Source organism: Thalassophryne amazonica, chromosome 5, assembly GCF_902500255.1.
Source record: "Thalassophryne amazonica chromosome 5, fThaAma1.1, whole genome shotgun sequence".
Taxonomy (NCBI): Eukaryota; Metazoa; Chordata; class Actinopteri; order Batrachoidiformes; family Batrachoididae; genus Thalassophryne; species Thalassophryne amazonica.
Window position 1 is genome coordinate 107,027,576 of NC_047107.1, and position 14,142 is coordinate 107,041,717.

Sequence of the window (14,142 nt, forward strand, 5' to 3'; positions counted from 1 at the left end):
AAGGTTTACAAACATATTCATACCCACGAATAAGTTATTATGTCATGAATAAGCTACTATGCCGCTGTTTGAGGCTCCATCGAAATTTCGTGTCATTTATAACTGTTGTTATTATGGCAATGACAATAAAGTATTGAATTGAACATTGTTAAAACACATTTAACACAAATAAATACAAATGTAATTTCCACAGAAAGTGCTGACATTGTATTTCCACATCTTATTGCACTATAACTAGCAGCACAGCAGTGTTGTATTGATTTTGTATCATTTTGCAAAACTGTTTTAACCTTTAACTAAACAGGTCCTTTTAACTCCTTTCAAAATGTAAATGTTGTGAAAGTGTAGGTACACGGACCCACAACAGGGGGCGCAATGAACGGACAATAGAGAAAGGTGAATAACAAGTTTTACTGTTGTGAACAGGGCACAACCAATACAACAATTAATACTTTAGAGTTGTAAGTCGAAATCTGCTGGTGTTGTGTGGGCAGGCTCGAAGGTAGGAGACGTCCGTCCCAGTCGAACCGGAACCACCCAGATTTCCTCTGCCACCGAAAACCAGGAGTACTGGAACCGCCAAGTCCCGAATTCCCAGGTGGCCACTGCCTTCGCTCGTCGGATCCGGTACTTAATCTCAAGGCGATATCTCGGCACTGAGGTGGAGACGCTGTCCTGCTGATATACTCCGTCCTGAGTGCAGTCAGCTGTGTCTAGTAATGGGTGACAGCTGTCACCCTGACAGCCTTCGTCGGCGGCAGCGCCCTCTGGTGCCTGGAGCCCGCACTCCAGGCAGGGCGCCCTCTGGTGGTGGTGGGCCAGCAGTACCTCCTCTTCAGCGGCCCACACAACAGGACCCCCCCCTCAACGGGCGCCTCCTGGCGCACGGCCGGGCTTGTCCGGATGGCGTCGGTAGAAGTCGGCCAGGAGGGCCGGGTCCAGGATGAAGCCCTTCTTCACCCAGGAGCGCTCCTCGGGGCCGTACCCCTCCCAGTCCACCAGGTACTGAAAACCCCGGCCCATTCGACGGACATCGAGGAGCCGGCGCACGGTCCAAGCCGGTTCCCCGTCGATGATCCGGGCAGGAGGTGGTGCCGGACCCGGGGTGCAGAGGGGTGAGGTGTGATGGGGCTTTATCCGGGAGACGTGGAATACTGGGTGTATCCGCAGTGAGGCCGGAAGCTGAAGCCTCACTGCGGCGGGATTGATGACTTTGACAACCTTGAAGGGACCGATGTACCGTTCTTGGAGCTTGGGGGAGTCCACTTGAAGGGGAATGTCCTTGGTGGACAACCACACTGCCTGCCCAGGACGGTATGTGGGGGCCGGGGCCCGCCGCCGGTCTGCATGTTTCTTCGCCCTCGTCCGGGCCTTCAACAAAGCAGAGCGGGCAGCACGCCACACCCGACGGCACTTCCGTAGGTGGGCCTGGACCGAGGGCACACCGACCTCTCCCTCGACCACCGGAAACAAGGGGGGCTGATACCCCAAGCACACCTCAAACGGGGAGAGGCCGGTGGCTGATGACACTTGGCTGTTGTGGCGTACTCGATCCAGGCCAGGTGGGTACTCCAGGCCGTCGGGTGCGCGGCTGTCACACAGCGTAGTGTCTGCTCCAGTTCTTGGTTGGCCCGCTCTGCTTGCCCGTTGGTCTGGGGGTGGTACCCGGACGAAAGGCTGACCGAGGCCCCCAGTTCCCGGCAGAAGCTCCTCCAGACATGTGAGGTGAACTGGGGACCGCGATCGGAGACGATGTCTGATGGTATGCCATGCAGACGGACGACGTGGTGGACCAGGAGGTCCGCTGTCTCCTGGGCCGTAGGGAGCTTCGGGAGGGCCACGAAGTGGGCCGCCTTGGAGAAACGGTCCACTATCGTGAAGACGACGGTGTTTCCCTGGGACGGCGGGAGACCCGTGACGAAGTCCAGGCCGATATGGGACCAGGGGCGATGAGGCACGGGCAGTGGCTGTAGCTGCCCAGAGGTCTTCTGATGATTGGCCTTGCCCCTGGCACAGGTGGTACAAGCCTGGACGTAGTCCCGGACGTCGGTCTCCAGGGATGCCCACCAGAAGCGTTGCCGGACGACTGCCACGGTCCTTCGCACCCCTGGGTGACAGGAGAGCTTAGAACCGTGACAGAAGTCTAGGACTGCGGCCCTGGCCTCTGGTGGGACGTATAGTTTGTTCTTTGGTCCGTCTCCGGGGTCCGGGACACGGGTCAGGGCCTCCCGGACGGTCTTCTCCACGTCCCAGGTGAGGGCGGCCACGATAGCGGACTCCGGGATGATGGGATCCGGGGGATCCGACGGTTCCGTTCTGACCTCCTCTTCGTGCACCCGGGACAATGCATCCGATCGCTGGTTCTTGGTCCCGGGGCGGTAGGTAATCCGGAAGTCAAAACGGCCAAAGAACAATGACCAGCGGGCTTGCCTGGGGTTCAGACGCTTAGCGGTCCTGATGTACTCCAGGTTCCGATGGTCAGTGAAAACCGTGAATGGCACGGCTGTTCCCTCCAACAGATGTCTCCACTCTTCGAGGGCCTCTTTCACAGCAAGGAGTTCCCGATTGCCGACGTCATAATTCCGTTCAGCGGGGGTCAACCTGCGAGAAAAATAGGCACACGGGTGAAGGACCTTATCGGTCTTCCCGCTCTGGGAGAGCACCGCTCCTATCCCTGAGTCCGAGGCATCCACTTCAACCACTAACTGGCGGCTAGGATCGGGCTGCACCAGAACTGGTGCAGACGAGAAGCGCCGTTTCAACTCCTTGAACGCGGCCTCGCACCGGTCCGACCAGGTGAAGGGAACTTTTGGAGAGGTCAGGGCTGTCAGGGGGCTAACTACCTGACTGTAGCCCTTGATGAACCTCCTGTAGAAATTAGCGAAGCCGAGGAACTGTTGCAGCTTCCTACGGCTAGTGGGTTGGGGCCAATCTCTCACCGCCGCAACCTTGGCCGGATCCGGGGCGACGGAGTTAGAGGAGATGATAAACCCCAGGAAGGACAAAGAAGTGCGGTGGAACTCACACTTCTCGCCCTTCACAAACAGACGGTTCTCCAACAACCGCTGCAGGACCTGACGGACATGCCGGACATGAGTCTCAGGATCCGGGGAAAAGATGAGTATATCGTCTAGATATACGAAGACAAACCGGTGCAGGAAGTCCCGCAAGACATCGTTTACCAACGCTTGGAAGGTCGCGGGAGCATTAGTGAGACCGAACGGCATGACCAGGTACTCAAAATGACCTAAGGGGGTGTTGAATGCCGTCTTCCACTCGTCTCCCTTCCGAATCCGAACCAAATGATACGCATTCCTAAGATCCAGCTTGGTGAACATCTTGGCTCCATGCAGGGGGGTGAACACCGAATCTAACAAGGGCAACGGGTATCGATTGCGAACCGTGATCTCGTTCAACCCCCTATAATCAATGCATGGACGAAGCCCGCCATCCTTTTTACCCACAAAAAAGAAACCTGCGCCCATCGGTGAGGTGGAATTCCGGATCAACCCGGCAGCTAAAGAGTCCCGGATGTAGGTCTCCATGGATTCGCGTTCCGGCCGTGAGAGGTTGTACAGCCTACTGGACGGAAACTCACTGCCTGGAACCAAATCAATGGCACAATCATACGGGCGGTGGGGAGGTAGCGTGAGGGCCAGATCCTTGCTGAACACGTCAGCGAGGTCATGGTACTCCGCTGGCACCGCCTTCAGATTGGGCGGGACTCGGACCTCCTCCTTAGCTTGGGAGCCAGGAGGAACCGAGGAACCGAGACACTCCCGATGGCAGGTTTCGCTCCACTGTACCACTACCCCGGACGGCCAATCAATCCGGGGATTGTGCTTCAGCATCCATGGAAACCCTAAAACCACACGGGAGGTGGCCTGAGTCACGAAGAACTCGATCACCTCCCGGTGGTTACCTGACACCACCAGAGTTACTGGAGGTGTCTTGTGCGTGATTGGTGGGAGTAGGGAGCCATCTAGTGCCCGAACCTGCACAGGCGAGGTAAGAGCCACCAGAGGGAGCCCTATCTCCCTGGCCCATCTGCTGTCAAGCAGATTCCCCTCAGAGCCCGTGTCCACCAGTGCTGGGGCTTTCAGGGTTGAATCCTCATATAGGATCGTGACTGGGAGTCGTGTAGCAATGTGGGTGTGTCCCACGTGCATGTTTTGGCCCACCCCTGGCCCAGTCTCTAGGGGCGGGCGTCGGTGTTTTAACCGCTCGGGGCAATCGTTTGCCATATGCTCACTCGAGCCACAAACATAACAAGCTCCGTGGGCCCGCCTCCTTTGTGCTTCAGGTGCCCTAAATGTTGCCCTGCTCGTGTCCATAGCTTCGTCAGCAGGGGGAGCCGTAAGCGCACGGAGCGCCGGAACAGAGGAGCGTGGGGACGGCGGAACTCGATCGGACCCGGAAGGGAGAGGGACGACCCGTGCCTGGCCACGCCCTTCGCCTCGCTCCCGGCGACGTTCCTCTAACCGGTTGTCAAGCCGTATGACCAGATCAATGAGCCCGTCTAAATCCCGCGGTTCGTCTTTAGCCACCAGGTGCTCTTTTAGGACCAGAGACAATCCATTTACAAAGGCAGCGCGGAGGGCAGTGCTATTCCAGCCGGATCTCGCTGCCGCGATGCGGAAGGCGACTGCATAGGCAGCTGCGCTCCGACGTCCCTGTCGTATGGACAGTAATGCGGTTGAAGCGGACTCTCCTCTGTTGGGATGATCGAACACCGTTCTGAGCTCCCGTACAAACCCGTCGTATGACTGAAGGAGCCGTGAGCTCTGTTCCCAGAGCGCTGTAGCCCAAGCGCGTGCCTCCCCGCGAAGCAGGTTGATTACATAAGCTACCCTGCTAGCATCAGCTGCGTACATCACGGGACGCTGAGCGAAGACGAGCGAACATTGCATAAGGAAGTCCGCGCACGTCTCCACACAGCCGTCGTACGGTTCTGGAGGGCTTATGTATGCTTCAGGGGACGGAGGAAGGGGCCGTTGAACAACCAGTGGAACGTCATTCTCACACGCAGGGTCCTCGGGAGGGAGAGCCGCAGCGGCGCCCGGAGGGCGCGCTTCCATTTGTGCGGCGAGAGCCTCCACCCTGCGGTTTAGGAGAACGTGCTGCTCGGTCATAAAATCGATCCGAGTGGTGAAAGCGGTGAGGATCCGCTGCAACTCACCGATTACCCCTCCCGAAGCCGCCGCTGCGCCCTGTTCTTCCATTGGCCGTTCAACAGCCGGTTGACGCCCCTCGGGATCCATGACGCTGGCCGAGATATCCTGTTGTGAAAGTGTAGGTACACGGACCCACAACAGGGGGCGCAATGAACGGACAATAGAGAAAGGTGAATAACAAGTTTTACTGTTGTGAACAGGGCACAACCAATACAACAATTAATACTTTAGAGTTGTAAGTCGAAATCTGCTGGTGTTGTGTGGGCAGGCTCGAAGGTAGGAGACGTCCGTCCCAGTCGAACCGGAACCACCCAGATTTCCTCTGCCACCGAAAACCAGGAGTACTGGAACCGCCAAGTCCCGAATTCCCAGGTGGCCACTGCCTTCGCTCGTCGGATCCGGTACTTAATCTCAAGGCGATATCTCGGCACTGAGGTGGAGACGCTGTCCTGCTGATATACTCCGTCCTGAGTGCAGTCAGCTGTGTCTAGTAATGGGTGACAGCTGTCACCCTGACAGCCTTCGTCGGCGGCAGCGCCCTCTGGTGCCTGGAGCCCGCACTCCAGGCAGGGCGCCCTCTGGTGGTGGTGGGCCAGCAGTACCTCCTCTTCAGCGGCCCACACAACAGTAAATCTAACCTTAATGTTTGCAAACAAGTCATCACAAAATTAACTCACTCCCCCCAAAATTATCTGAATTATCACTTCTGAAAAAACTGGACTGATGTTCTGGAAGTGTCATTACTTAAAAAAAAAAATAATCAAGTGTCCTGACTTTTTTGTAAATCAATCTTCACTTTAAAACTTAAATCTAGCCTTGAACCTAAAAAAAAAGGGGGGGTGGGGGGCATATACATGAACATGGCAATGAACGGGGTTGTGCTTTTCTATGTCAAGGTCCTATGCTGCATTGTCATTGCATTTGCAAAAGATCAAATTGGCCAAAAGTCTCAGTCATTTGTGCACGATGGGGACGTAGTATGATGCCACCATGGCTGAAAACTCATTCCACTGGATCACTAGAGGCAGGCACTGCCAAGACTCTCATGGCTACTTGGAAAAGTGAAGGAAGAGTCTTCATGTTCAGTGCCCAGAATAAAAGGGCATTCTGTCCTTCGGCTATATCAAAGTAGTGACTTAGCTGTAGTGCTGGAGTGGTCTCAAAATCCTTCCTCTGCCTCTTATGGTATGCAGCAAACAGCCCTTCTCCAAGCTCCTCTTGCTTTTCATCAACCAGAGGCACAGGTTGTTCAGAGTCTCTCCAGCATCTTGCAGGATCAGATCTGGAAAAACGTGTACCAACAGCAGAAACAAAAGAGTCTTTATTACAAATGGTGTTTGTGATACAGTCTTAGATGGAAAAATGTAATTATTGTTGCTGTCAATTAGATCAGACTATGAGGAACAGTTTCATTAAAGTCAATAATATTTACCTTTAACTCGTTGTACCACCTCTGCCTTGATGTCACGATTGACCAGCACATGGGGCTCCACCCACAGCAGAGAAAAGACTGGATCCAGGGCGGCTACTTTGAGGTAGCCTGGGTCTGAAAAAGGGGCAGTGATGCCATCTTGAGTACTGGCCATTTTCACATTAATGAAGATCCCAAGAAATCTTTTGTTCAGGGATGCCTAGAGGCTTCTGGCCAGGCCACTCAGGAATCGAACTTGGGACGTCAGCTTCTCAAGGTGGTGATTGAGGGACAAAACGGATGGAACAACTGCACTGAGTGTGACAACCTTCTCCTCCTGTGTCAAATCAGTTGCTTCTCCAAACGGCTTCAAGATGTCCACCAGCTCCTTCAACAGATTCCACTCTCGTGGTGTGAATGACAACTCCTTATGTCCAACCTTTTCCAGAACAGCACAGAGCTTTAGATGGTCACACTGGAGAACTGCCTTTACTTGCCTCAGTGTCAAGTTCCATCTTGTGTTAACTGCAGCAGGGATGCCTCTCTCTTCCCCAAATTCACCATCAAACACATCTTTGAATCTTGTGCTTGTGTGTAGCAGTGGGCTAAGTTTTGATAATTTGGAAAGAGAAGGACATACCACTTTTGTTTCTTTCAAACCATCTCCCACCACCTGCTGAAGAGTATGAGCAAAACACTGCAGGCGCCGTTTCTTTGCCATAGCCCTGTCTACTGTTTGCTGATCTTCCAGGGCTAAGTCACACCAGAGGTCAGGGTCATCAAGATGATCTCTATCATTATCATCCTCTTGTTCACTGGGAAAGCACACAGTGAAAGCCTTTCGCATGTTAGTCCAATTTATCTTTGATGTTGTATTCATCACATATTGACTCAAATTGGTCACAGATTCGTTCAGCAGTGTGTGAGCCTTTGAAGCGATTGCAGGCCAAGAGGTTAGTCTTTAGCTGTATCCTCTCCACCCCTTTCTCTATCCAGTGGACAGTGACACCAAGAAATCCCCTCATCTTTCGGTCTGACCAAATGTCCACAGTCACTGAAACATGGTCAGTGTTGCTCAATTGAGTTTTTAATTTTGAACGGCTCTCCTGAGCGAGACTCTCCAATTTCAGTGTCAATGTTCTGCGACACACTGGGCTGTACTTACTGTCAAGTACTGTCAGAAAATGACGAAGGCTCTTGTTTTCCACAATAGACAGGGGAAAGTTACAATCAATAATCAAGTCAGACAGTATTGCATTGGTGATGGCTTTCTGCTGTGGATGAGTCATGCTGTAATGTCCTACACGATTGTCCAAGAATTGAGAGATTGAAGGCTGTTGTGACTCATTTATGAAGCTTTTGTTCATCTGGTATTCTTCAAATCTGTAACAGGTAAGCATATTAAACAGATGTCAGAAAATACCTCATAGCCACACCAAATTACTTTACTCATATAAATCTTAACACTGCATTAATATTTTTTGTGTTAATATTAATTGCACTGCTGTATACTGTGTGTCTATTTTAACATTACAGTAAAAAAAAAAAAAAAAAAAAAAAAAAAAATCAATTTTCAGTGTACACTATATTCATAATATTTTTACTGCTTTACCTTGCCATCAAAGAGCTCTTTCCTTACTCTCTCCAGCACACCAGATTTCATTGACAAAATAAATGAATAAATAAATAAATAAATATATCTGCATCACATAGACATTGCTGACCAACTGCTGGCTCAATAAGCCAGCCAACTCTGGCCATTTTAGTGGTGCTATTTTGTCTTCAGTGATAGTTCAGCTTTGTTGTGATTTACCATTGTTACTGTGCATAAATGACCTAAATGAGGCAGCAGTAGACTAACAACACCCATGTGCTGCAGAGTAAAATAGCCATTTTTGTGAATGGAATCTGGTGTGCTAGAGTAAGCTATACTTAGTTTTCCTATCGGAAAAAAAAAAAATCGCCTGGCAACAAGCTAAAATGTGGGGGGGGGGTTTTGTGTTTGATGTCTTTGTCGGCTGTGGCACTTGATTATATTGCTCTCACTGGTACATGAGTATGTTTGTTGTGAACATCATGACAAGATGTTCTTAATTATGGCTTGATTAGTTTTCACGTGAGGGCAATTGCTAATCAAGGTTAGTACTTAGACAGGTGTTCTTTACGTTGTGTGCTGTGTGAGAAGGGGCAGTTTGCCGAAACGTCACGTCTCATTGAATAAAGCTTTTTTTTTTTTTTTTTTTGTATGGGAGCGCTGTGGTGGTGTGGATCATTCTATTTTTGGTACAATTTTTCTTGATCCAGCACACCTGTTATGTGTTTTGGATGTGCATGTTATCGCTGCATCACAAGCTAAAATGGTACACACATTCACAATATAAAGTAGGCTACATTTAAAATTACCTTGATTAGGTTTGCTCAAGTTTTGCTGCTCTACTCTACTGTGTGTGACACACTGACTAAGCACCTCATACAATCTTCCTTCAAAAATCCCAAACTATCCTTATACAATATAATTATAAGCTAATGAACCCACAGTCAGATTACCGTTTTTGCAAGTTGACGTTAATGGTCTCATTGAGCTATGTAGCTAGCAATGAAGTTACTTAGCCGATAAGCTAGTGTTAGCTTTCATTCAAAAACTTACCGTTCTTTGTGTAACTTCAAATGTCGAACGAAGTTGGAAGTTGTCGCGTCTCCGTCTGTAATCTTCGACCCGTATGTTTTACATACTGGTGTGTCAGCATCTCAGAGTGATGCTGAAAAACTAATTCATGCATTTATTTCCTCTAGGCTGGACTATTGTAATTCATTATTATCAGGTTGTCCTAAAAGTTCCCTGAAAAGCCTTCAGTTAATTCAAAATGCTGCAGCTAGAGTACTAACAGGGACTAGAAGGAGAGAGCATATCTCACCCATATTGGCCTCTCTTCATTGGCTTCCTGTTAATTCTAGAATAGCATTTAAAATTCTTCTTCTTACTTATAAGGTTTTGAATAATCAGGTCCCATCTTATCTTAGGGACCTCATAGTACCATATCACCCCAATAGAGCGCTTCGCTCTCAGACTGCAGGCTTACTTGTAGTTCCTAGGGTTTGTAAGAGTAGAATGGGAGGCAGAGCCTTCAGCTTTCAGGCTCCTCTCCTGTGGAACCAGCTCCCAATTCAGATCAGGGAGACAGACACCCTCTCTACTTTTAAGATTAGGCTTAAAACTTTCCTTTTTGCTAAAGCTTATAGTTAGGGCTGGATCAGGTGACCCTGAACCATCCCTTAGTTATGCTGCTATAGACGTAGACTGCTGGGGGGTTCTCATGATGCACTGAGTGTTTCTTTCTCTTTTTGCTCTGTATGCACCACTCTGCATTTAATCATTAGTGATTGATCTCTGCTCCCCTCCACAGCATGTCTTTTTCCTGGTTCTCTCCCTCAGGCCCAACCAGCCCCAGCAGAAGACTGCCCCTCCCTGAGCCTGGTTCTGCTGGAGGTTTCTTCCTGTTAAAAGGGAGTTTTTCCTTCCCACTGTTGCCAAGTGCTTGCTCACAGGGGGTCGTTTTGACCGTTGGGGTTTTTCCGTAATTATTGTATGGCCTTGCCTTACAATATAAGGCGCCTTGGGGAAACTGTTTGCTGTGATTTGGCGCTATATAAATAAAATTGATTTGATTTGATTTGACTCGAGTCCACACCTCTTGTGTTGAATATTTTTGCATCGTCGACACCTCTGCCAGGCTGATATGCAAACTGCAGAGGGTCCATCATTGAGTTAGTTGCTTTGGTGATGTGATCTTTGATGATCCTCTCCAAAGCTTTCATGACCAGAGAGGTGAGAGCCACAGGTCTGAGATCATTTAGAACCTTGGTGCCCTTGGCTTGGTGTCCTTCTGCTGGTCGAGCCCTGGAACAGGTGCTGGAACACACCTCCCAGCTGCTCAGCACAGTGCCATAGGGTCCACCTACAGATGTTGTCTGGCCCTGGAGCAGTGTTTTTCTTGGTCCTTTTCAGTGCTTTCACCACTTCAGATATGCTGATGGTGACAACAGGATCGCCGGCTCTGAGACTGGAGTAATAATAAAATAAAATAATAGCAATAGTGTGTATATGATAACAAGAACCTAAACCATTTATAAAGACAGTAAATTAACATTAAAAAAATTACATGATTAACAGGAAATAAAAGAGTTGAGTTGCTTGTCTAAAAATGGTTGAGGTCTAACGTTCTAAAAACATTCTGGACTCACACACCATTCCAACTTATGAAACAAGCTTTGCTTAATTTATTACTACCCTTGAAAAATGTCACCTACCTCTTTTATACACACTACCCAATCTAGAGCCCGTAGATCCCCACGGGCAACACACAAGTTTCATATTTAAAAGCGACAAGTAGTGTAGGGTCTGTACGGGTACTATCACATACATTGCTTTTTTAACCTATTATTGAACAACATTTAGGTGCATCAACTTGTCTGATGCTTTAAATGTCATGTTTGTTTTATGTGAGGTGACATCTGTTGATGAAGTCCACTCGTATGACATCTTGAGTTTGTCAGCTGGGGTGTGAATTGGTTGAACGTCCTGAGCTGACAGCATGTCTGACAGTTGTTAAAAGATCATTACCCAACTCAATCAAACTGACAATCTGATGCTGTGTTTGTGTGTGGCAGGTGGTGAAGATGATGATCATCGTGGTGTGTATATTTGCAATCTGCTGGCTGCCCTACCACGTCTACTTCCTGCTGCATCAGTTCTTTCCCAAGATGTTTGAGGAGTGGTTCATCCAACAGGTCTACCTGGCCATCATGTGGCTGGCAATGAGCTCCACCATGTACAACCCCATCATCTACTGCTGCCTCAATGACAGGTTGGTGAGCAGCTACACCAGTGGTGTGCAAAGACATTCCAACAAGGGCCAAGAAGGTGCAGGTTTTCTTTGCAGCCGCTGATGAACTCATCCCATCTGCTCAATGTGATGTTAATCAGTGAAATCACCTGCTGGTGTCACTGGCTGCAAAGAAAACCTGCACCCTCTTGGCCCTTTCTGGAATATCTTGGACACCACTGATATGAGCTACACACACATGCATGCACACACAAACACCATGTGGTTCGTTTGTCTTGTTGTTAGCAACATACTAACTCAAATGTTTTAAACTATCATGAAATTTTGTAGAAGTTTAAGTGTTGTGACACGAAATAAAGGGCAGTGTAGAACTCACTGAATAGTCATGCGCACATTATATTCATGCAGCACTGCACAAAAAAACCTTCAAACTCGGTTTGATGCACTTATTTGCATTTTGGTCATGCCAGCCTGTATTAGAGAAAATATACTTGATTTTCCAACACAGGAATGCGTATATGAGCAACTGCAGAAAAAGAACCAGTGGCATTAACGGCCTTAGGTTGATTATCTATAGCGCACATGCATAGCATAAATGCATTCGGTGCGTGTCCAACTGTATTTTGCCATTCAGCGTAACCTTAGTAAACAGTAAGATGCAGGGTGCAAATGGGTTGCATTTAGTTTCTTAATTAATCATGGATGTGTTAAACCAAATCTTATGTTATTCCATTAAAGAGTTCCGGAACATGAGAACCTAGTACATTGCTATTTAGATGCCATACATAAGGGAGAGGTTTCTGACAAGGAAATGGATCTGTGCACAAAGCATCAAATGATGATCACCAAAGCTCCCTGAGGTGAAGCAGTAAGGGGACATTTTTATTTTTCTATTAGTGTTTATTTAATTCCTAATTTTTTTGTTGCTGTCATGTGAGGTAGTTATACACATTCCTGTGTATAAAAACAGGATGTTATTTTATTGACTTTGATATTGTAAATTATTTTGTATTTATGTTGTAAAATCAGTTATGATGATGATTATTATTATTATTATTAGCAGAGGTATCTGTCTTTGTGCAACTAAAGAGTAAATGGACTGCATTTACAGGAGGGTAAAAAAGTATTTTGTCAGCCACTGATTGAGCAAGTTCTCCTACTTAGAAAATGAGAGAGGTCTGTAATTTTCATCATAGGTACACTTCAACTATGAGAGACAAAATGAGAAAAAAAAATCCAGGAAATAACATTGTAGGATTTTTAAAGAATTTATTTGTAAATTATGGTGGAAAATAAGTATTTGGTCAATAACAAAAGTTCAACTAATGACAGAGGTCAAACGTTTCCTGTATGTATTCCTGTATGTATTTTCCATATGCTCTCTGGCAAACTTCAGACGGGCCTGGACATGTACTGTCTTAAGCAGGGGGACATGCCTGGTACTGCAGGATTTGAGTCCCTCTCTGCGTAGTGTTTAGCCTTTGTTACTTTGGTCCCAGTTCTCTGCCGGTCATTCATCAGGTCCCTCCGTGTAGTTCTAGGATTTTTGCTCACCGTTCTCATGATCATTTTGACCCCACGGAATGTGTGGAGCCCCAGATCGAGGGAGATTATCAATGGTCTTGTATGTCTTCCATTTTCTTACAATTGCTGCCACAGTTGATTTATTCACACCAACTGCTATTGTAGATTCACTCTTCCCAGCCTGGTGCACATCTACAATGTTCTTCCTGGTGTCCTTCGACAGCTCTTTGGTCTTGGCCATGGTTGAGTTTGGAGTCTGACTGTTTGAGGCTGTGGATAGGTGTCTTTTATACAGATAATGAGTTCCAACAGATGCCATTAATACTAGTAACAGGTGGAGGACAGAATAGCTTCTTAAAGAAGAAGTTACAGGTCTGTGAGAGCATCACCTCCCCAAGAGTAGTTACCAAGTGTTAAGCTTTTGTTGTTAAGGACCCCTTCACACATACTACGAATAAGTACAAATCAGGGCAAATCATGGCGGAACAGCTCATAATAGTGAACCACGAAAACATAGAGCCGACGGGCAGGCATACACGATCCCGCTGCGATTGGTCCAAAAAGTCATGGAAAGCCAAGACACCATTTGGATTATATCAGTGATTAGAAAGCAATTCTGTCCCTTGTCAGTGCCAACTGATGGCCTATAAAAAGGTGTTGACAAGGTTACCAAGGTGTCACACAAGAAACATCTCATGATGGGTAAAAGCAAAGAGATATTTCAAGATCTTCATGACCTTATTGTTGCAAAACATACTGATGGCATTGGTTACAGAAGGATTTCTAAACTTCTGAATGTTCCAGTGAGCACAGTTTGGGCATTAATCTGAAAGTGAAAAAACATAATTTCACCATAAAGCAGTAATGATCGGGTACTCCTCCCAAGATTTCTGACATGACTGAAAAGAATTATCAGTGTTGTTGTCCAAGTGTTGTCCAAGAGCCAAGGACCACTTCAAAAAGATGTGGAATTAGCAGGTACAACTGTTCCAAGAAAGCAATAAGTAATGCACTCAACTGCCATGGCCTGTACGCACTCTCACCATGCAAGACTCCATTGCTGAAGAAGAAACATGTTGAAGCTCATTTCAAGTTTGCTTCACAACACTTAGACAAGCCTGTGAAATACTGGGAGAATATAGTTTGGTCAAATGAGACCAACATTGAACTCTTTGGATAATACACACCA

General features: G+C 47.8%; 1 protein-coding gene across 1 annotated transcript in view; it reads left to right on the plus strand.

Moving 5' to 3' along the window:
• tacr1a (tachykinin receptor 1a) overlaps positions 1-14,142 on the plus strand; it is a 188,439-nt gene that overhangs the window by 160,009 nt on the left and 14,288 nt on the right. Inside the window, exon 4 of the mRNA XM_034171053.1 lies at positions 11,254-11,450. Within this exon, the coding sequence (XP_034026944.1) occupies positions 11,254-11,450 (197 nt within the window). The remainder of the gene's footprint in view (positions 1-11,253; positions 11,451-14,142) is intronic.